General features: G+C 36.6%; 1 protein-coding gene and 1 long non-coding RNA gene across 2 annotated transcripts in view; both read right to left on the minus strand.

The window, feature by feature from the left end:
* Positions 1-18,037: 18,037 nt before the first annotated feature.
* The window catches only part of CXCL8 (C-X-C motif chemokine ligand 8), a 157,010-nt gene continuing 147,185 nt past the window's right edge, over positions 18,038-27,862 (minus strand). The window contains exons 4-7 of the mRNA XM_068542826.1: positions 20,528-20,670; positions 19,403-19,538; positions 19,031-19,114; positions 18,038-18,584 (exon numbers count right to left, since the gene is read on the minus strand). Of these exons, the coding sequence (XP_068398927.1) occupies positions 18,563-18,584; positions 19,031-19,114; positions 19,403-19,538; positions 20,528-20,591 (306 nt within the window). The 5' untranslated portion in view covers positions 20,592-20,670 and the 3' untranslated portion in view covers positions 18,038-18,562. The remainder of the gene's footprint in view (positions 18,585-19,030; positions 19,115-19,402; positions 19,539-20,527; positions 20,671-27,862) is intronic.
* On the minus strand, positions 24,066-27,653 carry LOC137763926 (uncharacterized). The gene is made up of 3 exons (XR_011073864.1): positions 27,558-27,653; positions 26,180-26,299; positions 24,066-24,149 (listed from the first exon to the last, which is right to left on the minus strand). It is a non-coding gene; the product is annotated as an uncharacterized lncRNA (long non-coding RNA).

Below are 27,862 nucleotides of genomic sequence, written 5' to 3' on the forward strand. Positions count from 1 at the left end.
TTTCATATAAGGCATCAAATTATTTAATATTAATATAATCTTAACATAATGAGAGACTGCAAGGCTGCTTTCCCTCACTCAGCATATTTGTTGCTGACAACCAGCTACTCCAGTCAAACTGTGGGATTTGTTGGATACCACATGGAATGTTAACATCCAGAAATGTGGCTTCATAATGTCAATATACACAACATTTTTCCCCTTTATAAATTTTCTCATAAATTGCATGGCAATTGAATGTATCCTTGTGGGGTGTGTGTGTGTGTGTGTGTGTGTGTGTGTGTGTGTGTTGGAGGGTGATATTTAATCAGAACCAAGTGTCTGAATAGGAAGTGTCTGGACTCAAGAGGACCTTACGCAAGCCAGTCATAGATCAACAACTTCCCTTGCCTTTCTGAGTGTCTGTTTTCACCCAGAGTCCAGAAGAGAAAACCCACTCTACCAGCTAGTGCAGGACAGCTCCTTAACATAACTTTGTTATCCTTCATCTGACAGCTTATTCTTCAGGGGTAGAGTCCACTTTGAGAATCTGATAACCACAGATGTTGAAAGATAAAATTTTGGTCAGCAAGCTATTTTGGAATTCTCTTGTTCATGACTTGTAAGTCAATTAATTCCCAAAAAAACATTATGCAACCTCTCTATAACCATTTAATGCTCTGATCCAGTTACCTTAATCTATACAGATAAAAAGACTGAGAGAACTGTTGCTCATCTTCTTTCTTGATCTCACAACCTGTAGGTCAGAACCTTCATTCACAGAAATACAAAGTCTTCCGACATTGCTTCTAAAGCATAGGTTGCTTATTAACTATCTACGTTCATATGTTTATCTAATTTAATGAGCCCAATAGATTCCACTAATTCCACTACAAAATGTAGAAACTGAAGTAGTTCTGGGCAAGAGAACTATATTTTAGGTGGGAAGTCTCCATTCTGAAAATTCTGATAATTCATTATTATTATTTTTTTTAAAGTTAAATGTTTTCCTCCACTGAATTTTTTTTAATTAATTAATTAATTTATTTATTTATTTATTTTTGGCTGTGTTGGGTCTTCATTTCTGTGCGAGGGTTTTCTCTAGTTGCAGCAAGTGGGGGCCACACTTTTTTTTTTTTTTTTTTCAGTTGTTCTGTTTGTTTTTTTATACTGCAGGTTCTTATTAGTCATCAATTTTTTACACATCAGTGTACACATGTCAATCCCAATCACCCAATTTAGCACACCACCATCCCCACCCCACCGCAGTTTTCCCCCCTTGGTGTCCATATGTCTGTTCTCTACATCTGTGTTCTGACTGGTGTAAAGTGATACCTCATTGTAGTTTTGATTTGCATATCTCTAATGATTAGTGATGTTGAGCATCCTTTCATGTTTTTGTTGGCAATCTGTATATCTTCTTTGGAGAAATGTCTATTTAGGTCTTCTGCCCATGTTTGGATTGGGTTGTTTGTTTTTTTTGAAATTGAGATTCATGAGCTGCTTGTATATTTTGCATATTAATCCTTTGTCAGTTGCTTGTTTTGCAAATATTTCTCCCATTGTGAGGGTTGTCTTTGCAAAATGTTTATGGATTCCTTTGCTGTGCAAAAGCTTTTACGTTTCATTTGTCCCATTTGTTTATTTCCATTTCTCTAGGAGGTGGGTCAAAAAAGGATCTTGCTGTGTTTTATGTCATAGAGTGTTCTGCCTATGTTTTCCTCTAAGAGTTTGATAGTGTCTGGCCTTCCATTTAGGTCTTTAATCCATTTTGAGTTTATTTTTGTGTATGGTGTCAGGGAGTGTTCTACCATCATTCTTTTACATGTAGCTGTCCAGTTTTCCCTGCAACACTTATTAAAGAGGCTGTCTTTTCTCCACTGTATATTCTTGCCTCCTTTATCAAGGATAAGGTGACCATATGTGCGTGGGTTTATCTCTGGGCTTTCTATCCTGTTCCATTGATCTATATTCCTGTTTTTGTGCCAGTATCATATTGTCTTGATTACTGTAGCTTTGTAGTATAGTCTGAAGTCTGGTAGCCTGATTCCTCCAGCTCCATTTTTCTTTCTCAAGATTGCTTTGGCTATTAGGGATCTTTTGTGTTTCCATACGAACTGTGAATTTTTTTGTTCTAGTTCTGTGAACAATGCCATTGGTTGTTTGATAGGGACTGCATTGAATCAGTAGATTGCTTTGGGAAATATAGTCATTTTCACAGTGTTGTTTCTTCCAATCGAAGAACATTGTATATCTCTCCATCTGTTTATGTCATCTTTAATTTCTTTCACCAGTGTCTTATATTTTTTTGCCTATAGGTCTTTTGCCTCCTTAGGTAGGTTTATTCCTGGGTATTTTATTCCCTTTGTTACAATGGTAAATGGGAGTGTTTCCTTAATTTCTCTTTTCAGATTTTTCATTGTTAGTGTATAGGAATGCAAGAGATTTCTGTGCATTAATTTTGTATCCTGCTACTTTACCAAATTCATTGATTAGCTCTAGTAGTTTTCTGGTAGCATCTTTAGGATTCTCTGTGTATAGTATCATGTCATCTGCAAACAGTGACAGTTTTACTTCTTCTTTTCCAATTGGATTCCATTTATTTCTTTTTCGTCTTCGATTGCTGTGGCTAGGACTTCCAAAACTATGTTGAATAATAGTGTTGAGAGTGGGCAACCTTGTCTTGTTCCTGATCTTAAAGGAAATGGTTTCAGTTTTTCACCATGTGAAAACAATGTTTGTCATATATGGCATTTGTTATGTTGAGGTAGGTTCCCTCTATGCCTACTTTCTGGAGAGTTTTAATCATAAATGTATGTTGAATTTTGTCAAAGTTTTTTCTGAATCTATTGAGATGATCATATGTTCAATTTGTTAATATGGTGTATCACATTGATTGATTTGCATATGTTGAAGAATCCTTGCATTCCTGGGACAAACCCTACTTGATCATGTTGTATGATCCTTTTAATGTGCTGTTGGATTGTGTTTGTTAATATTTTGTTGAGGATTTTTCCATCTATGTTCATCAGTGATTTGGCCTGTAGTTTTCTTTGTTTGTGACATCTTTGTCTGGTTTTGGTATCAAGGTGATGATGGCCTCGTAGAATGAGTTTGGGAGTGTTCCTCCCTCTGCTATATTTTGGAACAGTTTGAGAAGGATTGGTGTTAGCTCTTGTCTAAATGTTTGATAGAATTCTCCTATGAAGCCATTTTGTCCTGGGCTTTTGTTTTTTGGAAGATTTTTAATCACAATTTCAATTTCAGTGCTTGTGATTGGTCTGTTTATATTTTCTATTTCTTCCTGGTTCAGTCTAGGAAGGTTGTGGTTTTCTAAGACTTTTTGCATTTCTTCCAGGTTGTCCATTTTAGTGGCATATAGTTGCTTGTAGTAATCTCTCATAATCCTTTGTATTTCTGCAGTGTCAGTTGTTACTTCTCCTTTTTCATTTCAAATTCTATTGATCTGAGCCACCTCCCTTTTTTTCTTGATGAGTCTGGCTAATGGTTTATCAATTTTGTTTATCTTCTCAGAGAACCAGCTTTTAGTTTTATTGATCTTTACTATCGTTTCATTCATTTCTTTTTCATTTATTTCTGATCTGATCTTTATGATTTCTTTCCTTCTGCCAACTTTGTGGGTTTTTTGTTCTTCTTTCTTGAATTGCTTTATGTGTAAAGTCAGGTTGTTCACTTGAGATTTTTCTTGTTTCCTGAGGTAGGATTGTATTGCTTTAAACTTCCCTCTTAGAACTGCTTTTGCTGCATGGCATAGGTTTTGGGTCGTTGTGTTTTCATTGTCATTTTTTTCTAGGTATTTTTTTATTTCCTCTTTCATTTCTTCAGTGATGTGTTGGTTATTTGGTAGTGTATTGTTTAGCCCCATGTGTTTGTATATTTTACAGTTTTGTTCCCTGTAATTGTTATCCAGTCTCATAGCGTTGTGGTTGGAAAAGATGCTTGATATGATTTCAATTTTCTTAAATTTACCAAGGATTGGTTTGTGACCCAAGATATGGTCTATCCTAGAGAATGTTCCATGAGCAGTTGAGAAGAAAGTGTATTTTTTGGTCTGGTGGGTTTTTACCTTGCTCCTTCATCCGCTGCATATTTCTCTGTCTTCTCATTTTAACTTACTGTGTTTGGGGTCTCCTTTTCACAGGCTGCAGGTTCGTAGTTCCCATTGTTTTTGGTGTCTGTCCCCAGTGGGTGAGGTTTGTTCAATGGTTGTGTAGGCTTCCTGGTGGAGGGGACTGGTGCCTGTGTCCTGTTAGGTGGGGCTGGATCTTGTTTTTCTGGTGGGCAGGGCCATGTCCAGTGGTGTGTTTTGGGGTGTCTGTGTACTTAGTATGATTTTAGGCAGTCTCTCTGTGAATGGGTGGGGTTGTGCTCCTGTCTTACTAGTTGTTCGGAATGGGGTGTCCAGCACTGGAGTTTTCTGGCCGTTGGGTGGAGCTGGGTCTTAGCATTGTGAGGGAGCTCTCTGGGAGAGCTCTCTCCGATTGATATTACATGGGGCTGGGAGTTCTCTGGTGGCCCAATATCCTGAACTTGGCTCACACACCTCAGAGTCTCAGGCCTGACACAAGGCCAGAGCACCAAGACCTTGTCAGCCACACAGCTCAGAAGAAAAGGGAGAAAGAAAGAAAGAGAAAAAAACAATAATAAAGAAAAAAATTATTAAAATAAAAAAATTAAATAATAATAATAATTTAAAAAAATAAAAGAAGAGAGCAACCAAACCAATAAACAAATCCACCAATGATAACAAGCACTAAACACTAAACTAAGATAAACTTAAGAATCAGAAACAAATCAGCAAACCTCAAGTCTACAGTTGCTCCCAAAGCCCACCACCTCAATTTTTGGATGATTCGTTGTTTGTTCAGGTATTCCACAGATGCAGGGTACCTCAAGTTGATTGTGGAGATTTAATCCACTGTCCCAGAGGCTGCACGGAGAAATTTCCCTTTCTCTTCTTTGTTCGCACAGCTGCTGGAGTTCAGCTTTGGTTTTGGCCCCACCTCTGCGTGTAGGTCGCCCTCAGGCATCTGTTCCCGCTCAGACAGCATGGGGTTAAAGCAGCGGCTGAGTAAGGGGCTCTTGCTCATTCAGGCCAGGGGGAGAGAGGGGTACAGTAGTCATAACTGGAATGCAGGGTGAGCCTGCAGCGGCAGAGGCTGGTGTGATGTTGCAACAGCCTGGGGCATATCACGTGTTCTCCCGAGGAACGTGTGCCTGGATCATGGGACCCTGGCAGTGGTGGGCTGCACAAGCTCCTGGGGGTTGGGGGGGGGGTTGTGGATAGTGACCTGTGCTGGCACACAGGATTCTTGGTGGCTGCAGTAGCAGCATTAGAGTTTCATGCCCATCTCTGGGGTCCAAGCTGACAGCCACAGCTCATGCTGTCTCTGGAGCTCGTTTAGGCAGGCGGTGCTCTGCCTTCTGTGGGCAGACAGGGAAGGAATCCCCTCTCCTCGTGCACCCTGAAACAAAGGTCTCTTGCCTCTTAGGCAGGTCCAGACTTTTTCCCAGATGCCCTTCCGGCTAGCTGTGGCGCACTAGCCCCTTCAGGCTGTGTTCACGCAGCCAACCCCAGTCCTCTCCCTGGGGTCTGACCTCTGAAGCCTGAGCCTCAGCTCCCAGCCCCCACCCACCCACCCCGGTGGGTAAGCAGACAAGCCTCTCAGGCTGGTGAGTGCTGGTCGGCACTGATCCTTTGTGCGGGAATCTCTCCACTTTGCCCTCTGCACCCCTATTGCTGCACTCTCCTCCGAGGCTCTGAAGCTTCCCTCCCCCCGCCCTCTCCGCGTCTCCACCAGTGAAGGGGCTTCCTAGTGTGTGGAAACTTTTCCTCCTTCACAGCTCCCTCCCAGAGGTGCAGGTCCTGTCCCTATTCTTTTGTCTCTGTTTTTTCTTTTTTCTTTTTCCTTTTGCCCTACACAGGTACATGGGTATTTTCCTGCCTTTTGGGAAGTCTGAGGTCTTCTGCCAGCTTTCAGTAGGTGTTCTTTAGGAGTTTTTCCACATGTAGATGTATTTTTGATGTATTTGTGGGGAGGAAGGTGATCTCCACGTCTTACTCCTCCACCATCTTGAAGGTCCCCCCACCAGGAGTCAATACTTTTACAAGTGATCTAGTAAGACAGAGTATTGATAGATACTAACAACCATCACAATCACCACCACAACAATAATAACAGTAAAATATGACCTTGCCTGTCTACTATACATTATCATTTCTAGTAATTCACCAATTCCTAATAATTCATCAAAATTCCAGAACTTTTCCATAGATACTAGTTATATGTTGTTGAGTATGATTATCTGTAGTTAAATGGAATATTAATCCTTTCAGTTGATATAACTACAATGTCCTCAGAGAGTGAAGATAAGGGAGAGAGAAAAAGATAGGAAAACATAATGAAAACAAAATATTTTGTTTACCAGAATTCCCCATAAATATAAAATTGTTAATTTTTGACAAAAATACTGTAATGAGCAAATAGAAGAATAGGTGAGTTTTCCAAAAGGTGCCAAATGTGAGTAGAATTATTACATATGAGAAAGCAGAAGAACTTGAGAAGAGAGAGGAAGAGAGAAGAAATGAATCGTGAGTTATAGGAGACCACATGATCTGCAATGGGCTCCTTTTCCCCCCAACTAGTATTATGACAGGTTTCTAAATGCATAGATAATATGGCATTTGGGGGTATATGTTTGGGGATGTAATCTGGTGAAGACTTGGGATTTTTCACCCTGATGATCACCGCAGAATGAATAAGTTCTGGAATCTCACAGAATTCGTGCAGCAGATTCTGCAAGCCTTGGACATTGTACTTAGGTCAAGTTTAACCAGATGCTCAAGGGGAGGAGGGCTCCAGCTGACATTACAGTACTAAATCCTTACTCAGAAATGGTGGTTGTCTATGAGAATTCAGAGTTGCACAGCATTTGCCAGTGCCTATGGGCTATGGCACATTTGACTGTACTTACAACAAATAATATTACCTATGACTACTTTCTACCCAATGCATCTTAAGAAAAAGAACTGCATCTTACTCACTCATATATATTACCTGAAGTTTCCAGCACAGAGATTAATAGAGGTTTGATAATGCATTCTTGTGAAATTTATTTAAATGAGCCTGACATTTAATGGAGATGTAATGGAGAGATGTAATGGAGAGAGAGAGGATTGATTTGGGGAGCTGAAGACCTAGTTCAAATCTTGGCTTGAGGTAAACTTAAACAAGTTTCTTAGATTTTTCTGAATTTTAGTCTTATGAGTTCAAAATGGTATAATATTACCTTTCTCAAAGTGTTATATTAAAATGAGACTATAAAAATACCAATTAAATAATAGACATATGAATGCAACATATGTGTTTAATTTACATTTCATTGTCAGGCCTTCAAAGGTTGTAAGCCTTTTACACTAAAATTCAGTAGGGTAAGGACTATCTTTCTTATATTTAGAACAATACTTTTGCTTAATTTTGTATGGACCATGAGCCCCTGTGAAAAGAAGTTCCATGAAATCTTTATGTAAAGTTTTAATTATAGTTTTTAGTATATCTATATACAACCTTTAGCGGCAACACTCATCTCTGAATGGCGAAATAACTATAAATGCACATAGTTCTTTTTCTGTGTAAAATGAAACACAACTATTACTACCTTTCAGAAGAGTAAATAGTTATTTATACTGAAAGTAAGGAAAAATTCTATTAAAAGTGTCTTTGTCCCTAACTTTTTGTAGTAATATAGTGTTTGCATAAAATATCTGCCATTATTTGCTCCCTATTTTCATAGAAATTCCGAATTCAAAAATAACTTTACTGTTGCTTTTAGCAGTATATCCCTCAGTAGCTATGACCTCCCTAAGCTTCTAGAGGAAGAGCAAGAATAGAAACTGTTCAATATTGAAGAATCTTGGGAAATTTTAAAGGCCTCATTATGAATGTTGCAGCATGGAATTAGGAAATGGTACATTCTAAGCCCAGCTTAAAACTGTAAATTTTTTTTCAAATCTTTATATAGGTTAACCTCTCTTTTTCTATGGCAATATTTTTTTCCTATTCTCTCTTCCATTACCTAACAGTCCACAGCCAGTGATTCCTGGCAGGGGAATTTCCAGAGAGAGAGAGAGATTGAGCTTCCTCAGAGAGCTCATTTAGTAACTGTGTATTTTTCTTATGAGTCCTTGGTCCTTGTATCATAAAACAAGCACTCATGAGCAAGAAAACAATCCCCACATGAATCCAGGAATTCCTTGAATTTTGACTCTCAAGATTTTGCTTCCTCATAAAGATATATTTTCCGTAAAGTCTAGAACATCAGGTAATATAAATCCTACAGATCAAATTGGGGAAAGATCTAATATCACAAAAGTTTTAACACATGTGATACCAAAAGCACAAGCAAGAAAAGAAAAAAACAGATAAATTGGACTTCATCAAAATTAAACACTTGTGCATCAAAGGACACTATCAACAGAGTGAAAGGCAACACATGGAATTGGGGAAAATATTTGCCAATCATTTACCTGATAAGGGGTTGATATCTAAGCTTTATACAGAACTCCTACAACTCAACAAAAACAAGCAACTCAACTTAAAAATGGGCAAAAGACTCAGATAGACATTTCTCCAAGGAGGATATACAGATGGCCAATAAGCACATGTAAAGATGCTCAACATTACTAATTGTTAGGGAAATTCAAATCAAAACCAGCTTGAGATACCCTTTCATACTCATGAAGATGGCTGAAGAAAGAAAGAAAGAGAGAAAAAGGAAGGAAGGAAGAAAAGAAGGAAGAAAGAAACAAAAGAAGGAGGGAGAGAAGGAGGGAGGAAGGCAGGTAAGAAGGAAGGGAGGGAGGAAAAAAGAAAGTAAGGAAGGAAAGGAGGGAGGGAGGAAAAGAAATTACGTATTGGTGAGAATGCGGAGAAATTGAAATCTTGTGCATTGCTGGTGGGAAGGTAAAACGGTGCCGCTGTGGGGGGAAAACGTTGGGTGTTTCCTCAAAAGACAGAATTACCACGTGATTCCACTTCTAGGTTTATTCCCCAAAGAAATGAAAGCAGGGACTTAAACAGATATTTGTACACAAACGCTGATAACATTATTCACAATTCACATTCATACCATTATTCACAATAGCCAAAAGGAGGAAACAACCCAAATGTCCAGCTGTAGGTAAATGTTTAAACAAAATGTATATACGTACAATGGAATATTATTCAGCCTTAAAAAGATAAGAAATTCTGACACATGGTACAACAGGGTTGAACCTTGAGGACATAATGCTAAGTCACCTAAGCCACTTGCAAAGGACAAATATTGTATGATTCCACTGGTAGTAAGCACCTAGAGTAATCAAATTCATAGCTGCAGAAAAATTGAATGATGAGTACCAGAGGCTGGAGGAGAAAGGGGAATGGGGAGTTATTGTCTAATGGGTACAAAGTTTCAATTTGGGAAGATGAAAACGTTCTAGAGATTATAGTGGTGATGTTTCACAACAATATGAATACACTTAATGCAACTGAACTGTAAACCTAAAAATTGTTAGGATGGTATATTTTGTTATGTATATGTTATCACAATAAAAAGTAAGTTTTTACACAATAGGGAATACAGGTGACCCTTGACAAATAGATAAATGATAGATGATAGATAGATAGATAGATAGATAGATAGATAGATACAGAGGATTTTTAGAATTATGTGGAAATTTCCTAACTTGAATAAAAAGGGTTAAAAACACAGATAAGGCAGCCTTGAATTCAAATTTATGCTTCATAAGTTGGGAATCCAGTATAGCTTATCCAAATTCCATTAACTATTCTTCACCTATGCCTACTCAACATATGATACTCTTGGGCTGCCATGTTCCTTGCTTCTAGGGCTCAATAAAAAAAAATCTCAAGGTTATGTTAGAATTAGGCTGGAGAATATTCTGAACAGTCAGAGGCAGACACAGTACAAGGGGCAAGTTAAGGAGGTACTAGAAATTCAATCTCAGTTATTACATCTAAAGAACAAGTGGGGGAATGTAGTTAAGAGGAAAAAGAAACCACCAGAAGCTGGGGTTGCCAACACAGAGTACAAGGCAAGAGAATACGTGGTTCAAGAAAAGTGGTTTGTTGGTTTGGTGCCTATATTTTTATTCATCGTGGCAGTATTAACTTAAGACCTTGGGAAAACTGAAGCTCAGGCTTAGGTCATCCTATGAACCATTTATAAGTAGCTGGGGAAAATAGAGTTTAAAGAGACAGTCATTAACACTTTATTCTCTTAATTTCTTTCAATCCCTGTCTCTATTTTGTTGTATTTCTTTTCAATTGGCCATAGTGTAGAATTGAAGAATAATTTGACTTTTAAATCATATTGATTGAACAGCATTTTATTTGTATTTCTCAACTTTCTCCACCATTCCAGGTGGAGAAAGTTGAGAAATACAAAAAAAACAGAAACATTGTGTTTGACGTATGTGATCCAACATTGATTATCCAATCCGAATCTAAGGCAAGTAGGCTTGAATGGAACCATGGAATTAATTAAAGAAGGAATACCTGTAGTGCTGGATTTTACTATCAGATTAAAAAAAATTGCTTTGAGGGATTAGTTTTTATCAGTCAATTCTGTGGTCCAAACTGGCAGCCAAAGGAGTCTGACTTAGCAAACTGTGTTCTGTGTTTTAAGATAATTTTAATTATTATGACTCCAGGCAGACCACGTGTTCTCCAGTTCACCACGATTCCTATAACCTCCTGTTGATGGTACTGAGCTATTACTTACATTTTTCTAACTTATTTGGTCACCGAATATGACTATCATTATGATGGTAGACCCTTGACATAGTTTGAGAAATACGGCTAGACATTTGGCAAGTTCTCAAAATACTTCAGTAGCAGAACTCAAGGAAGGGAAGACAAAACCTTACAGATGTGGTTAATGGTCAGTTTAGCTCCATCACTGCCTAAGGGACATGCTTCCCACACACCAGCTTCAAAGCCCATTTAAGCAGATTCATTGTTACTGGCAGAAAACTACAATTACTATATGTTGTAGGGTTTTTATTTATTTATTTTTGGTTCCCATCTTCCCACTTATTTTTTTTAATAGACATTTTTCAAGAACAGTTTTAGATTAACAGAAAAATTGAGAAGATATTACAGAGAGTTCCTTCCCATTTCCATATATCCCACACCCAGTTTCCACTATTATTAACATCTTACATTAGTAGGGTACATTTGTTACAACTGATGAACAAATATTGATACATTACTGTTATGAACCAAATGTGACTCCCCAAAATTCATATGTTGAAATCCTAACCCCCAATGAAATGTTATTAAGAGGTGGTGCCTTGGGGAGAAAATTAGGTATGAGAGTTAAACCCTCTTGAATGGGATTATTGCCCTCATGAAAAGAGACGTGTGCTTGCTCAGGCTCTCTGCTTGTGAGAATACAAGCAAAAGTTAGAGGACTGAAAAGAGAAAGAGAATCCTCATTAGAACTCGATCATGCTGGCATGGATTTCCAGCCTCTAGAACTGTGAGAAATAAATGTCTTTTTTTTTTTTTTTTTTATAAACTACCAGATCCATGGTACTTTCTTGTAGCAGCCTGAACTAAAACAATTAATATTAACCAAACTCCCTACTTTATTCCTATTTTCATAGATTTTACTGAATGTCCTTTTTATGTTCTAGGATCAATCCAGGATACATTACATTTAGTTGTCATGTCCCCTTAGACTCCCCTTAGATTTAAGAGTTTCTCAGAATTTTCTAGTTTAAAATGACCTTGACAGTTTTGAGGAACTCTACTCAAGTATTTTGTAGAATGCCTCTCTATTGGAATTTGTCTCTTTTTCTCATAATTAGACAGGGATCAGGGGTTTTTAGGAGAAAGACCACAGAGGTAAAGTGCCATTTTCATTATATCATTGCGTTCTGTCAACACGATTTATCACTGCTGCTGTTGACTTTGGCTGGCGTAGTGTTTTTCAGGTTTCTCTACAGTGAAGTTACTCTTCTTCCTCCCCCTCCCATACTATATATTTTTGGAACCAAGCTACTATGTGCTGCTCACACTGTAGGAGGGCATAGTTATTCATCAGCTCCTTGGGGAAGAAGTATCTATGAAATTTATTTGGAATTCTGCACAAGAGGTTTGTCTCTTCTCCGTTTACTTACTTATTCATTTATATCAGTATGGACTTAGGAATATTTGCTTTATGTTTGGGGTTGTAATATATGACTTTATTTTGTTCTCAATTTGTTCCAGTTTGGGCCATTGTTCCAGCTTTCAGTTGGCTCCTGTTCTTGACATACCCTCACCATTTTTTTTGGATAAAGGCACTTCCTTATGCTCTGATGCTGGGAAGATGTTCATGACTCATCTTGTATATTTCCTTACCCAGTCCTATGAGCAGACATTCCTCCAAGGAGCCCTGGTTCATTTTATTAGAAAATGGTTTTAGGAACCAAGATCTGAGTGCTAGGTATGCTTGTTGCTACTAGAGTGTCACTGCTTCTAGGTCTTCTCAGCTGACAAAGGAAGGAAATATATGTGTTTACTAACCCATTTATATGTACATATCTATAAGTACTTCTATATGTGTCCATCTGTATCTATATTAAGCTAAACATGAACTCATACTGATTTCTCCAACTCTAATTCATTAGTACATGGATGATGTTAGCTTCCTTTTGCTTATCTGAAAATTTCCACTGTAACAGTGAAGAACCTGGCTCCCATTAACAGCCATCCATTTGCTTAAATGTTCAAGTAAATTGTTCAGTTACAGATGTAACAGTATCCAAATTGTCAACCCATACCCCTTCCCGCCAAAGATTTTTCAGAAGTCAAAATTTCAAAAGCTAACTCTGTAAAAGCTAATATACTATGTTAACGTGTAAAGCAAGTATAAAAATGGCATTTACTCTATTCTCAATAAATCCACGCAGAACTTACCATATTTTAAAATCAGAGTTTATGTATCTTTGCTCACTATTAAATCCGGTCAAATTTTTAAATAATTGGAGAAGATATAGATTGAAAAAACACACAGCTTATATAAAATCTATGTAACATTACAAGTGCAAGAGAGCATTTAAATTCCAATAAGTAGATATTACTAACTTTTATCTCTATTTTGAGATAAAGGAAATAGTACTGAGAATTTTAGTAAACTGGGCAAGTGAAAAGAGTCCCTCAGAAAAAAATGTAGTGCTAGACAAGGAACTTAATAAGGAGAAGTCAGAGTCTTTTTCATATTAATACAGGGGTCTCACTCAAGCTTTACAGGAAGGTTTTGTAAATATGAGATTTTTTTTTAACATCCAGATATATAATTGTATTTGGAATCAATAATAACAATATTTAACTTAAGAAAATTTTGGAATGAACTGTTTACGAACATGACTGGCATATGCTAGAGAAGAATGAGACAAGTGTGGAAAGTTGCTGGAGGGTTGATTCACATGCCAAGCTGAGGCTGCTGGACACCTCTGAGACCTGAGAAGAAACAAGTCACTTTAATAAAACGTGTCTCTACGTGGGCTTCCTGTAAAGGGGCATGGTGAATACCTGTGGAAGCATAAAGAAGTAAATCTAGGCAGAGGTATCTGCATTTAGAATGCTTTCCCATAAGCGTTTTATTCAGAGGAACACTGAAAATATAAATGTGAAGGCATTTTGAAAAGCATGGGAAGAATGGCAGAAGATTAATTTAGGATGCAGACAGTGGAAACAATCACATCAAAACATGATTAAACCATGAGCTAAACCATGGCCTATGAAATAGAATCGCTAGATACATTAAAAGCTTATCTTCAGGTCTTCCCCGGTGGCGCAGTGGTTGAGAATCTGCCTGCCAATGCAGGGGACACGGGTTCGAGCCCTGCTCTGGGAAGATCCCACATGCCGTGGAGCAACTAGGCCCGTGAGCCACAATTGCTGAGCCTGCGCGTCTGGAGCCTGTGCTCCGCAACAAGAGAGGCCGCGACAGTGAGAGGCCCGCGCGCACCGCGATGAAGAGTGGCCCCCGCTTGCCGCAACTGGAGAAAGCCCTCGCACAGAAACGAAGACCCAACACAGCCAAAAATAAATAAATAAATAAAATTTTTTTTAAAAAAAGCTTATCTTCAGCCCCAGCACCATGATCTTTTACAAAGCTATTAGAATATTCCTCTAAAGTCTGAAGCAAACTTTGAGTGGAAATATCTATGACTGTTTCCCCATCTTAATTTTCCAACATGTTATGATTTTAAGTCCATCTATCATTTTACCAAATAATGTTTAAAAGTCTTGTAACAATGATATTTATCCAAATTGATTTTTATCTGTGGGAATGCAAAGAGCAAAGAAAGCCCTCTTTCTCTACTCATTAAGAGTTAGGTTCTTTGACCCTTAAGTAATCTTTTGGAGAATTTCTGATTGTCCCATCTGTAAATCCTGTGGGAAGTAATAAGCCTGCTATTTACTCTGTTACATGGAAAAATTCCCTATTTGTTGTCTGTGATCCTTGCAAACTCAGCAGGTGGTTACCAAACTTCAGGCAATTGCTGTCTGACCATCTTTTTAAGTGGGTAATGGAGAAATCGTTATCTAAGCTTTCTTTTGTTATTGCAGGGTTAATACAATCTTAAGCAATTTTTCTTTAGCTGTATTACTACCACAAGCAAAAATCAAAATAGTTTTTCTTCTGAAGAAGAAAATGGCAAAATAGATCTATTACAGTAAAAATAATTATCTATTGATACTTATTTACTAAAATCTTGAGAATAAAAGATTTTGCTTAGGTAACTTCAACCTATGAATCTATTTTCTGATGCTTATCTAGCAAAAAAAGGGCAATTATGAAAATTACTTGATTTGTATGTTGTATGTACAATGTATGTGTTATAGTATTTTACACTTAATTCAATTTTAAGGTGAACATTTTATTATCTCTCCATACTTTTTTATTGTGTGTATCTCTATATTTATATTCATGTTTCTACTTGGAAAATTTTGATTTGTATTTTGTAATCCACACAAATGGATTAAATGTATAGGGTAATAAATTGCATGCTCAATTTTGTGTCTAAGTCTGTGTCTATACAAATAAAACTTGTGTCTATATACATATTTTACTAATATCATTGAAGCGAAATAAAACAAAATTGTCAATGCCACAAATTTACTGGCTTTTCCTTCTCTCTCACTCTTGTTCTCACATCGTCTCTCCTTTACTCTTTTTCATTTTTCCTTTTTGGCTTGTTTACATGATGCCTAATCTTCGATTTGATCCACTTAATTGTCCTTTCGATGGAATGCTTTGTTATCTTATAGACAGTGCTAATATAGATGAGAGTGAGGAAAAGCATTTGGCATATTTTAAAAGTGATAAAATTGGAATTAAGAGGTAGATTTTTTTAAGTATCATTATTAAGATTCACCAAATTGGTGCAGATGTCTTTACTTTGCCTTCAGGGTTGGACATTGGTCATATTAAGTATGTGTACTTAACACGTTAAGAGGTTTTGTATAAGGTTGGGAGTTTTTTAATGATTCAACCCCCAAATGACATTAAAAAGCCCCCAGGATCAGACTTTTGGGTTGCTTTGTATGGCTTCCCATTTCTTTTTGGAAGGAAACCCAGGAAGAAGAATAGCTTATAATGCTCACCATTTAAAATGAAGGTAATCGGAATCCAGTAGAACTTTTCAATTCCAAATCTAAGCCCTTTAGAGCTTTCCACAGTCCATTTAGCATAGCTTTATCTGTTAGTACTTGTTCTGTTTCAAGCCAAACTCCTGTCACGCTGATATTCTTTCACTTCTCAAATCACACAAATTACTTCTCCCTTGCTTTCTAGACGACTCCTCCCCACACGTCCTTCTTCCCTTTGTGTGGCTAACTCCTAATCATCCTTCAGACTCTAGTTTAGATTTTCTCAGGGAAGCCTAGGCTACCTAGGTTAGATAACTCCTTGCTATCTGCTTCTGAAGAACCCTGTATCTCTCCCATCATCATTTTTAAAAAATTGTTTGTTTGTTATCTTTTTTATTCACTGTGTATGAGATCCACAAAATGATTACAAAAGTGGGTAGGACAAGAGAACCTGAATTTGAAGAAGAGAATATGGAAATGAAATTTAGGCAGAACTCTGGGAAATGAAATTTAGGCAGAACTCTGTGGTCCCCCACAGCGGGACCAGAGAAGATCTCTAAGCAGGGAGAAATTAACTCTAGAGGGAAACAATGTTTCTAGGAACAGAAACTGCAGGAGTTGAATTTTCAGTTGGCTCCTGTTTGTGCATAACTCTCAAATCTTTTATTAATTCTGTTATGCTGCACACCTTTGTGTTAACGTGCATTGGGAATTAGAAGAGAAGGGGCTTTGCTCTACACCACTGATAAAGTTGACTCAGAGAGAAAATGGCAGTTGCAGGTACCCAGAGTGATTGTAAGGAGCTAAATGACATAGGAAAAGTAGATTGCAATGTGAACTAACAAATGAGAAAATAAGAGAGGACTCTCTTCCTCACCCCAAGTTGTGGAGCTTTAAAAAAAAAACATGGACTTAAAATGCCCAACAGCAATAGTAAATGAGCTGGGAGGTGGATAAGTGCCAATCAGAGTTCTAAGATCCTTGTTTTTTGACTAGAAATGTAAAGTAAAGAATTGGTAAATTGGATTTCTTAAAACAGTGGATTGTTATTTTTTATTATTTCTGGGAAGTTTTCAGCCATTGCCTTCAAATGTTGACCATTTCCTCTCTCATCTGCTTGTAAAAATCCAGTTGGACATCCTCTATGTCTTTCTTTCTATTTTTCTTTCCAATTTACTGACTCTTTATCTCTCTGATTTAAATTCCAGATAAAGTTCTTTGGGTTTATTTTCTAATCTCCAGTTTTCTTTTCAGCTGTGTCAAATCTGTTAGAAAACTCAGCCACTGAGTTTTTTGTTAGATTGTGTTTTTACTTATAAGAGTTTTGTTTGATTTGTTTTCAAATATGCTCTGTCTTTAATCATATTTAAAATTTCTTTGCTCAGGTGTACAATTTTCCTCAATTAGCTGAGAAGTGCCTTATAATGTGTACCCTCTTCCCGCTTTCACTGAGTGCCCGGCTGTGTTAAGCTGTACAGACACCTAGGCTATCTGTTGAAAATCTGAAGTCACCCTTCAGATTGGTATACGGTAGGGAGTTGAGAATATTTCCATCATTCTATGGAAGAGACTACTGATTGTAATCCATCTCTGGAAAGGAGTTATGTTTTTCTACAAATAAAGGTTGGTAATTTTCCACATGATATATAAAATATTAAGGGAAAGCACTTATGTTTTCTAAATCAAAGTATGATTTTTAATATAAATGAATAATATAATAAATCTTAAAACTACCAAAGAAAAACAAACTCCTGATGACTTTGACAATTAATTTTATTTTAAATATTTTATAGTTACATTCATATTTTCATTCTATCAAAAACAGTAGAAAGAGTCTCCTTGGGAACACATAAAAGCATCTTAAAGTAAAAACTAAAATTGATGTTAAAATACACAATAATTTAAATAAAATTATGAGAATCTAATTGTTCAGAATAAATAAATAAGAAATAACAAGAAGTTACTTTATTCATATTCCCTGGTGAATTTTTGCTGTTTTGAGAAAGATAGTCATAACTCAGGATTCAGGTGATTTAACACAGCACTGCATAATAAGGCTTGCAGTGACAACACCAGACCAGGCATATTAAAAGTAGGATTGCCAACACAATTAAAATTTCAGATAAATAATGATGTACTTATACTAAAACATTATTTATTGTTTACCTGAAAGAAAAATCAACTGGATGTCTTTTTTGTTTATTTTCTATTAATTTGCTAAATCTGGCAACTGTGATCATAATATAACAACCTTGATCAAAGTAGTTCTGTAATACATCACTTAATATAAAAAATAAATATAAATTCACTACCATCATTATACTTATCAACAATGCTTCTTTCCCATTTCTCCAAATTCATGCACAAACATTACTATATTTGAGGCTTAAATAAATATATAAATAATAAATAGGTGAATAAGTTACACTTCAAAATAATTTACATGACTGAATAAAAGTTAAAGTGCTTCCACATGCCCTCACATCTCTGTGAGGTAGGTCAGTGGCTGAGATGTTTTTCTCCAGTTTGGGAATAAAGAAGAAACTGAGGCTCAGTTGAACAAGGACTCGTGAATCCTGGCCAACAGACTAGGGTTGCAAGATTTAACAAAAAACAAAAACAGAAAACAGGATTTCCAGCTAAATTTGAATTTACCATACACAATGAATAATTTCTAAAATATAAGTGTGTCCTACATGGAACAATGTACGTGGGACATTGAAAAAAATATTCATTGTTTTACTTAATATTCAAATATAACTGGGCATCCTGTATTTTATCTGGCAACCCTACAGCAGACCTACACAGTACATGAGGCATTGAAGTAGATTTGTTTGAAGTTTCATTGGTATCTTTACTGAGGAATTCTTGGAAGCCATGGACAAATGGGATTTTGGTTGTTGTTGTTGTTTTCATGGATCTTTCTTCTCAGCTCTGAAAAGAAGTAAAATAAAATAAAAAGTTTAAAAATTAACAATGTTCTAAATAAGGAGGAATGTATGGCTCTTGAAAATATATTTAATATAGAAATTAAGAGAGTCTTAGATATTTATGTGTTAGAAATACTCTATATTTTCAGCTATAAATGGAGAGTTCAGATAAGGTATGTAAACCAGAACACTTCTGAGATTGAGAGAGAGTCATACTAACGACACAGGACACAGGCATATACCCACACTTCCCTGGACAAACTGAGATATGTGATCTCCCAGTTATGAGTACAACAAACTCACTATTGCTGCTATTTTTTTTTTAATCAAAGAGGCAGATACTTAAAAGAAAATTTTCAGCAGCAGCAGGAAATTTATAGGTTGATTTCTGAACTGTACATCACAGGATAAATGAAGAATCTAAATTAAAAAAAAAACAAAACAACTTACCTCTTCAAAAATATCTGCACAACCTTCTGCACCCACTTTTCCTTGGGGTTTAAGCAGACCTCTTTTCCATTGCCAAGCTTAACACTGAAATAAGAGAGATATGATTAAAATCAGTATTTAATGGGTTTCCAACATCCCTTTGGCATTCAAGTCATGGTTCCTTAAGTACAGGCATAAAATCTAAGTCCAAACTAATTTTTAGCTATGAGTCATGGAGGGTACAATATTTAAATACCATGGAGACAAAGAATTTTCTCTTTCTGTTTTGCTTACTATGTATTCCTAGTACCTAGAACCTTGCTGGATTCTTCCACCTTCCTCAATTCTAGGTTTACTAAAGTAAAATATCTAATCACTTTTGAAATTACTTACATGATTTCTGAATTTTCACAGTGTGGTCCACTCTCAATCACTCGCAATTCTTTGATAAATTTGGGGTGGAAAGGTGTGGAGTGTGTATTTATGCATTGGCATCGAAGTTCTGAACTCATTCTTGCCAGAACTGCAGCTGTGAAAAAAAAAGCAATTAAGAATTGATTTCATTAACAGGCATAACTCAGCTAGCTTCGCCCTTGGTAATTCCAGTGTGATCATTTGGTGACTGTGTGTTTGGGAAACAACACATCTTTAGCAAACTTATTCCTGAAATTGATGGCTGGATATTCTCCTAGCCCCCGACCTCAGTTTTTCTCTTTGTTTTAAAAACAGTCGTTCCTGACAACATTGAATGACAAACACTTGGAGTTGTCTTTGGGCAATGTTGACATCCTCATGGTACTTTTTCTCCTACACGACACTGCATAATCTTCTGTGATACCACAATGTTATTCATGGTAGGCAAGATTCACCAACAGGAAAATTGCCTTCAGGAAGAATTAATAGAAATATATGTGAGTTGCACAGAGATTGTCCTATATTTTAGCAAAATCTTTGATGTTTAAGAGTATATATATATATATATATATATACATATATATACTACATATATATATACACACATATATATACCATATAAAATGTTTATATATACCATAAACATTCTAAACTGTATTTATTTCATAAGAGGGATCCCAATAAGGTTTATAATCTGTCTTTAAGCCAAAGAGCAATTGATAGTTGTTTGAAGCTCGTCAATTAAATAGTACATGGAGTAAAATTACCTGAGTTACTTTACTCAGTATTAATAGATAAAATGGGTAAATGTGGCCTCCAATAAAATATACTCTAAATTACAGATTTATGTTAAATATATGTATACTACAGAGTATGAATGATAGGAATAAAACTCTATATAAATCAAACTTTTCAATTTTCTAAATATTATATTTAAACAACTTCAAAACTTAAAGACTTCAATTTAACATTAAATGACTGCAAAGATGGTTTTCTCTTGCTGAATAAAAGGATGTCTGTTATCGAGGCATTAAGGATAACCTTGCTATCTGAGGATCACATTTAGACACAGCAAACTTCTGTAGATCAGAAGGACGTGCTTACCTTTACACACAGCTGCAGAAAGCAGGAAGGCTGCCAAAAGAGCGATAGCCAGCTTGGAAGTCATGCTTACACAAGGTGCTGTCTTTCTGGTTTCTTCCTGGCTCTTGTCCTAGACGGTTGTGAGCTCTGCTGTCCCAGAGGACCTGTGTCAGATGGGGAGCTCCCGTGGCTTTTTATATTATAGTAAGAGTAGGGAACAAGTGCACCCTCATGCTTGTGTCATGTCAGAGGAAATTCCACAATATGCAACCATCTGCCCGCACTTTGAGAGCAGAGCTGAGTCATCTGACTCCCCTAGTGATTTTTTTCTTATTAAATTTTCAGCGTGATTGAAGTTTTATTTGATCTTTCAAATAATTTTATGGATTTTTTTTGAGAACATGTTTCAAAACATGTTTTGAAAACATTTCTTTCTTTTAAAATGTTTTAAAATATTTTTTTAAATATTCAAACTTCTCAGTTTGATACATTATTGTCAGTGGTAGTTATTTTTATTTATAAATAACTTTATCATAGTCCTATCTTGCAGTAGTCAGAGTAAGGTCATTTGTTATTGTTCTTTTATGACACAGTTATTTCTTTAGGTAAATTATATATGGTGTAATGATAGAGAAGGTAATCTAGTCAACCACTTTTACTGGGGACATAATTTACAAGAAGTCCATTTCTAAGCACTTTGGAAAGTTTCCAGGAACCATTACGGCTTTCAGGGAGCATGTTACAACTTTTCAAAAGATTTGGTTTTCTAATGCATGCTTGACAGAGTGAAAGGGGATAGCATTCAGTTCAGTATCGTAAATATTATCAAGTAACTTCTGAGTAATGTGGGAATCTATAGATGGATAAAGCTAAGTACTTGTTTTTAAAGAGTTTGGTCTGTCAGAAGAAGAAAGCAATATAAAGACCAGGCTATGTTACAGAACAGACAAGTGGTGCCAAGATATTTATTCCAACAAGGACACAAGGGCAGAATCTTCCATAAGCATTTTGAGCAGGGTATTGGAGTACAGAGGACTCTAATAAAGGAGGGTGAAGGGAAACAACACGTTCTAGATAGGGATGCTGTTCAAAGACATTCAAGTGGTAAAAGGAAGAATTGTTTATGTTCCAAGATGTGGTTCACTGGGCTTACTTGGTTGGGGTGGGATGAGGTGGTGTGTAATGGAAAAATAAGCAGTATATACTTAGCGGAAAGAGCATCTGGGTTTAAACCTTTGTTCAGCCACTAATTTTTGTGTGGTTTTTAAGCTTTCTGAATTCCAGTTTCCATATCTATAAAATGGTTTTAATAACATCCACCTGTCTCATAAAGTTCATATACATAAACTTCCTGGCTTAACTTTTAAGCTGGTGAATTTCCATCTACCCCAAGAGCCATGGCTTGTATTTCTCATTTTTGTCAGATGGTTGACTTCCAAACTGCAAAGATATTCCACCACAAATTATTTCTTAAAAGTCTCATTTGCCTTAGAGGATTCTTGATAAAAGATTGGTTTCTGAAATACGAAGTTGAGCCAGATTTCAGCATGTAATGCAATAATATAATAAAATAGAAACAACATCAGTGTAAATTATGATTTGCTAGAATTTAAAGCTCCAGATCAAAATCTGATTGCATTAGGGTTCGTTACCATTTCGGATAGAAAATCTGGAGTACAGAGTCTTAAAATCTATGGAATTCTAGAATGCTTGAGGAAGCACCTAGTTTAAATACTGATATAGGATTTAAATTAAATTCTTTGACAAAAACATTATTGAAAATTAGGCCAAGAGTAATGATGTTTCAGAATGTGAACACTTGTGGTTTGGGGAGAGAACTTCCTTTGCTGAAAGATTTGTGTAGTGACCCCAACTAACTTCTTAAATATAACTTCAATTTACTTGATATCAGGGACTGTGCGTGTGTTTTTTAATCCTCACAACAATGGGATAAGTAATAATGTCCTCATTTTACAGATGAGGAAACTCAATAACGTCTCCAAGTTCATATATCTAAGTAGTGGTGGAGCTGAGAGTTTTAGTCCCGGTCTAAAAGCACATTTACAAAGGGGAGATGAAAAGACTTTTCTTCAGGACACTGGAACACAAAACCACCTTTGTATGACTCAATGAAGTTTCTTTCTCTGTCTCTCGAGGGTCCTCAGAGATGAGTCTGGACTTTCTTGGAAAGGGAACACTAAGGAAGGGAGCTTACAATAGTAAAAGACAAAATAGAAGCTTACATCAACTTCTGCAGCAAAGTAAATGTTTATTATGTACAATGCAGTTCTTACTCTTTTTAAATCTATTTTAGGAACTTGATTGTTCACTTATTTATTTAATATATGTTGATTATCTGCTAATGCCAGGTCTTGTAGTAGGAGATGTGAATACTCTGTAAATCAGATATAGTCTCTGACTTCGAGGAGTTTGCAGTCTAAAGTAGAATATGGACAATTAGTTACACAAGCAAGTACAATACAGTGGATGAGTACTATAATACGTATAATTATAGGAAGCTTAGGGAGCAAACAAATGGGACCTCTGATGCAGTTTTGATGAATGGGGTTGTCTGAAGAAACAAGTTTAAGACTGTGACGTAGTGCCTTAGTCTTGGTGATGAGTAGGGCTAAGACCAGTGGAGAGGGGAGAAGGGGGTACTGCTTTGCTAGTGTGGGGGGAAAGCAAGTACAAGGTGGTAAGATGTAAGAGAATATGGCCCAACTGGGTTCCTGAAATTGTTGAGCATTGTATGGGAAATATGTGTGGATGAGGAGAGGAAAAATAGGGACCAGATATGTAAGCAAGGCCTGAATCTTTAAGAAAATTCTCAGTCTCTTTGCTTTAGTAATGCTGGTTTGTTCAGCAAAGACATATTCTCATATGGAAAGACCCTGAGGTGACTGGTTCAAGGCATCATCACTAGGACCCAATTATACTAATGGTACCACTAAGACACTCAGAGTTCTGAGGAATTGCAAACATTCCTCTACTTTTTCCTCAGGGTTGCCTTAGTAATTTTGCAACCTTCCGAAGCACCTCTTTTCCCTGTCTATCCCGTCTCCTTATCTCTTCCCTTCCTCTTCTCTGCATCCTGACATCATCCTTAGAGGTTGAGCTAATGAGTTCCATTTAACCTAGATGCTCACAATTTTTTCGGAATGGAGCATTCATTTATAAAGCAAAAGGACATCTTTGCAAATGTTGTTGATCTCTCCCAGTGTAACCTTGATGCATTATGTCCTTAGACTCTCTTCATCAGAGGTAAGGTTGGACAAAGACAAAGTGACTAGAGGGGGCAGTAATTCTGGCCTTGTCCCACTTCTGTAAAGGTAACCCTATGAGTTATTGCATAGTAAGTAAAAGGGTTAATTGGGTTAAGTAAAAAACAAACAAACAAACAAAAGGCTAATTAGCCTGTTTGAGGAAATGTTGCTTCAAAATAGAGCAGATTGGAGTGAAAAGTTTAAATGAAGAGCAAGCTGCACATAAATACAAGTGATGTTTTGTCACGCTGTAGGAATGAATGGGACTATTGACCAGTAATCTGTTTATTTAAGTTCCAACCAGCACTTAACAAAGAGCATCCAGAGATCTCCACCATAGCCATGGGACCAAGTCCATCATCCAAGAAAAGGAAGAGCTGAAGAAAGAGCCAAAACAAAGACAGTCATTTACTTTTTCCACCTTGCCAAGTAACTCTTCTTCTTCCATGAAACTCCTCACAAGAAAACTGAATGTCTTTTTAGTGTGTTAAACAATTTATGTCCCATCCCCACCTCTCCACCCCACTCCCACTTCAAATAGGTATTGTAGAATTAGGAATTTTTTGTAAACAAAGTTGTATTCGCGTAATAAAGCAGAATGTGGTGGGAAAAACATGGACTTTGAAGTGAGATGAACTTGGGTTTGAATCTTTCCCTTGCTGATTAACCAAGAGACCTAGAGCAAGTCAATTCTATGCTGGCATTGCATCTGCTGCTGCTAAAATTTGAGCCACCTTTCCCAAAACCAGTAGCAAAGTCTCAACTTGCACCTGGAATTTTTTCTCCCTTTGAGGAAATTAGTCTCAGCTCAACAATCCTTGAGGTTAAGAGAACCATAGACAAATGCTAAACACATATCACTGAATTTGACCTACAATATTGTTAATACTAAGATCATAAACATAAAATACCTACCCCCTGAAATTTTAGTCAATAAAGCTAAGAGTTAGTTGAAAGATTTAAAACACGTTCTTGCCTTTTACAGATAAAAGACATTTATCTGTACTTCGTTAATATGATAACTTCATCTCCTCCAGGGCTACAGAACATTTCAGTTCCATCTCCAAATTCAAATGTCTCCAGTTAACGATTCATAAAAATACTAAGAAAAGTTGGTCCATTCTGCTAAAAGTGTTCTACCTTTTTAAGAAAAGACATTTTTCAAAGTCTGGACAAGTTAGAAAACAGAAACAGCTAAATGCTTTGGTTTTGAGCAGTGTCAAGTAAGAGTAACTTAAATTTAAGGGTATGCATGGCTGTTGGACTAGGTCAACCCTGCCTTCAAACCTACCCCTCCACCACTTATTAACCAAACAACCATGGGAAGTTATTTTAACCTCATTGTCTCAGTTTCCTCATCTGTAAAATGAGGATAACCCCAATTCCACAGGACCACAGTGAGAGTTAAGTGAGGAAATACATGGAAAATGTCAAGCGTGGTGCCTGGCACATACGAAGTACTCAATAAATGTCAGTTTTTTCCCTCTAATCTGTCACTTAAGTTACACTTCACCTTGTCTGGAGTGAGAGAACTATATATATATTTTTTAATTTACCAATCAAAAAGTAAAGATGTATTGACACAACAGATCTCTTAAAGCTGTTTCTTTTTCTTCTAATTATAGAGCTTTCTTTTTTATGCCTAAAAATTTAATTCATGTTTATGTGTTAAAAAAAAACACTGTTGATATACACAGGGGATTGAGTATTGTTTCCAATTCTATCTCCCAAATCAATGAGGATTTTGAGATGGAGTTTAAAGGAAGAGATTGGAGGAAGAAGCTGGTTGTGGAAACAGACATTTATTATGGACTTGGGAGATCTAAGATCAGCCTGTCTTCAATATGAAAAAAAAAAATTAAGTGTAACTGTTTACTTGTAGTCATTTCTTTGTTATATTTATGGAAAAAAAGTTTTAGAGATTGTTTACTCCAGTGTTTATAATAAAATATATATCTTCAAAATAACAATTATATGTTATTTGCCACTAGGATTTCTTTCATGTGAAGTAAAGATCATAGGAAATGAAATCACATGGCAAAAAGAGAAGTTGCTGTATTAGAAATGACTGGACTTATGCGTGCATTTAATTATGTCTTGAGGTAACCAAGACCCACACAAGCAGTTGAGTCAAGGGACAGGAGGTTAAAAAAAGGTTTTAAAAATGCTGATTCAAGGTTGTACAACTTTATAAGGTTATTCTTCCTCTTTTCTTAAAAGTTTATTACTTTGATCTTTTGCTCTTATAGACAAGTGATATTTTTAAAAGCTGAGTTGAGATGAAACTCTTAGCAATTTGAAGAAAGTAGCTAAAGTGGAAAAACAGATCTTATGTTGTAGTTTCACCATTCTCCTTTCTTAAAACTTTAATTGTTTTGAAGTTTTTGTTTCAAAATGTGAGCTTCACCTTAACTAGTTCTTTTCCCCAGTTTGGCCTTAGGGATTGTTGAAGTATTTAAGACACAATCTGATTGGAATCCAAAGTCCATGTCAGTAAATCACAGCAAGATGCTTTCTGACCCACCTCCTAGAGAAATGGAAATAAAAACAAAAATAAACAAATGGGACCTAATGAAACTTAAAAGCTTTTGCACAGCGAAGGAAACCATAAACAAGACAAAAAGACAACCCTCAGAATGGGAGAAAATATTTGCAAATGAAACAACTGACAAAGGATTAATCTCCAAAATATACAAGCAGCTCATGCAGCTCAATATCAAAAAAACAAACAACCCAATCCAAAAATGGGCAGAAGACCTAAATAGACATTTCTCCAAAGAAGATATACAGATTGCCAACAAACACATGAAAGGATTCTCAATATCACTAATCATTAGAGAAATGCAAATCAAAACTACAATGAGGTATCACCTCACACCAGTCAGAATGGCCATCATCAAAAAATCTACAAATAACAAATGCTGGAGAGAGTGTGGAGAAAAGGGAACCCTCTTGCACTGTTGGTGGGAATGTAAATTGATACAGCCACTCTGGAGAACAGTATGGAGGTTCCTTAAAAAACTAGAAATAGAATTACCATATGACCCAGCAATCCCACTACTGGGCATATACCCAAAGAAAACCATAATTCAGAAAGAGTCATGTACCACAATGTTCACTGCAGCTCTATTTACAATAGCCAGGACATGGAAGCAACCTAAGTGTCCACCGACAGATGAATGGATAAAGAAGATGTGACACATATATACAATGGAATATTACTGAGCCATAAAAAGAAACAAAATTGAGTTATTTGTAGTGAGGTGGATGGACGTAGAGTCTGTCTTACAGAGTGAAGTAAGTCAGAAAGAGAAAAACAAGTACGGCACGCTAATGCATATATATGGAACCTAAAAAAAAAAAAAAGTGGCTCTGAAGAACATAGGGGCAGGACAGGAATATAGAGGCAGATGTAGAGAATGGACTTGAGGACACGGGGAGGGGGAAGGGTAAGCTGGGACAAAGTGAGAGAGTGGCATTGACATATATACACTACCAAATGTAAAATAGATAGCTAGTGGGAAGCAGCCGCATAGCACAGGGAGATCAGCTCGGTGCTTTGTGACCACCTAGAGGGCTGGGATAGGGAGGGTGGGAGGGAGACGCAAGTGGGAGGGGATATGCGGATATATGTATATGTATAGCTGATTCACTTTTTTATACAGCAGAAACTAACACACCATTGTAAAGGAATTAAACTCCAATAATAAAAAAAAAAAAAGTCCATGTCAGATTCTGTTAAAATGAGCTCAACCCATCTGTGCAGTTGTTGATGTAAGTCTTACCTGACTGGAAATTCCTCAAGGTCAGAGACCGTGTCTGCCTTCTTCACACCATGTGCCAGCTTCTAGCCCAGTGTCCGCTACAAACAGGTGCTCGATAAACATTTCTCAAATGAAAGTAAAACTTCCCCAGTTCTCAGAAGTTTTCCCAGCAAGAGTAATATCAACTAAAGGAAGTAAAAATGTTTATCTTTGTCTATTTTTGTTCTCCCTCAGGGACAATTGTTTTATTTTCATGAACCCAGAAGGATCCAGTATGGAAACTACAGTTTTAGTTCATGCTCTCATTTAGTGATGGATAGATAAAA

This window comes from Eschrichtius robustus, chromosome 4 (assembly GCF_028021215.1).
Source record: "Eschrichtius robustus isolate mEscRob2 chromosome 4, mEscRob2.pri, whole genome shotgun sequence".
NCBI lineage: Eukaryota > Metazoa > Chordata > Mammalia > Artiodactyla > Eschrichtiidae > Eschrichtius > Eschrichtius robustus.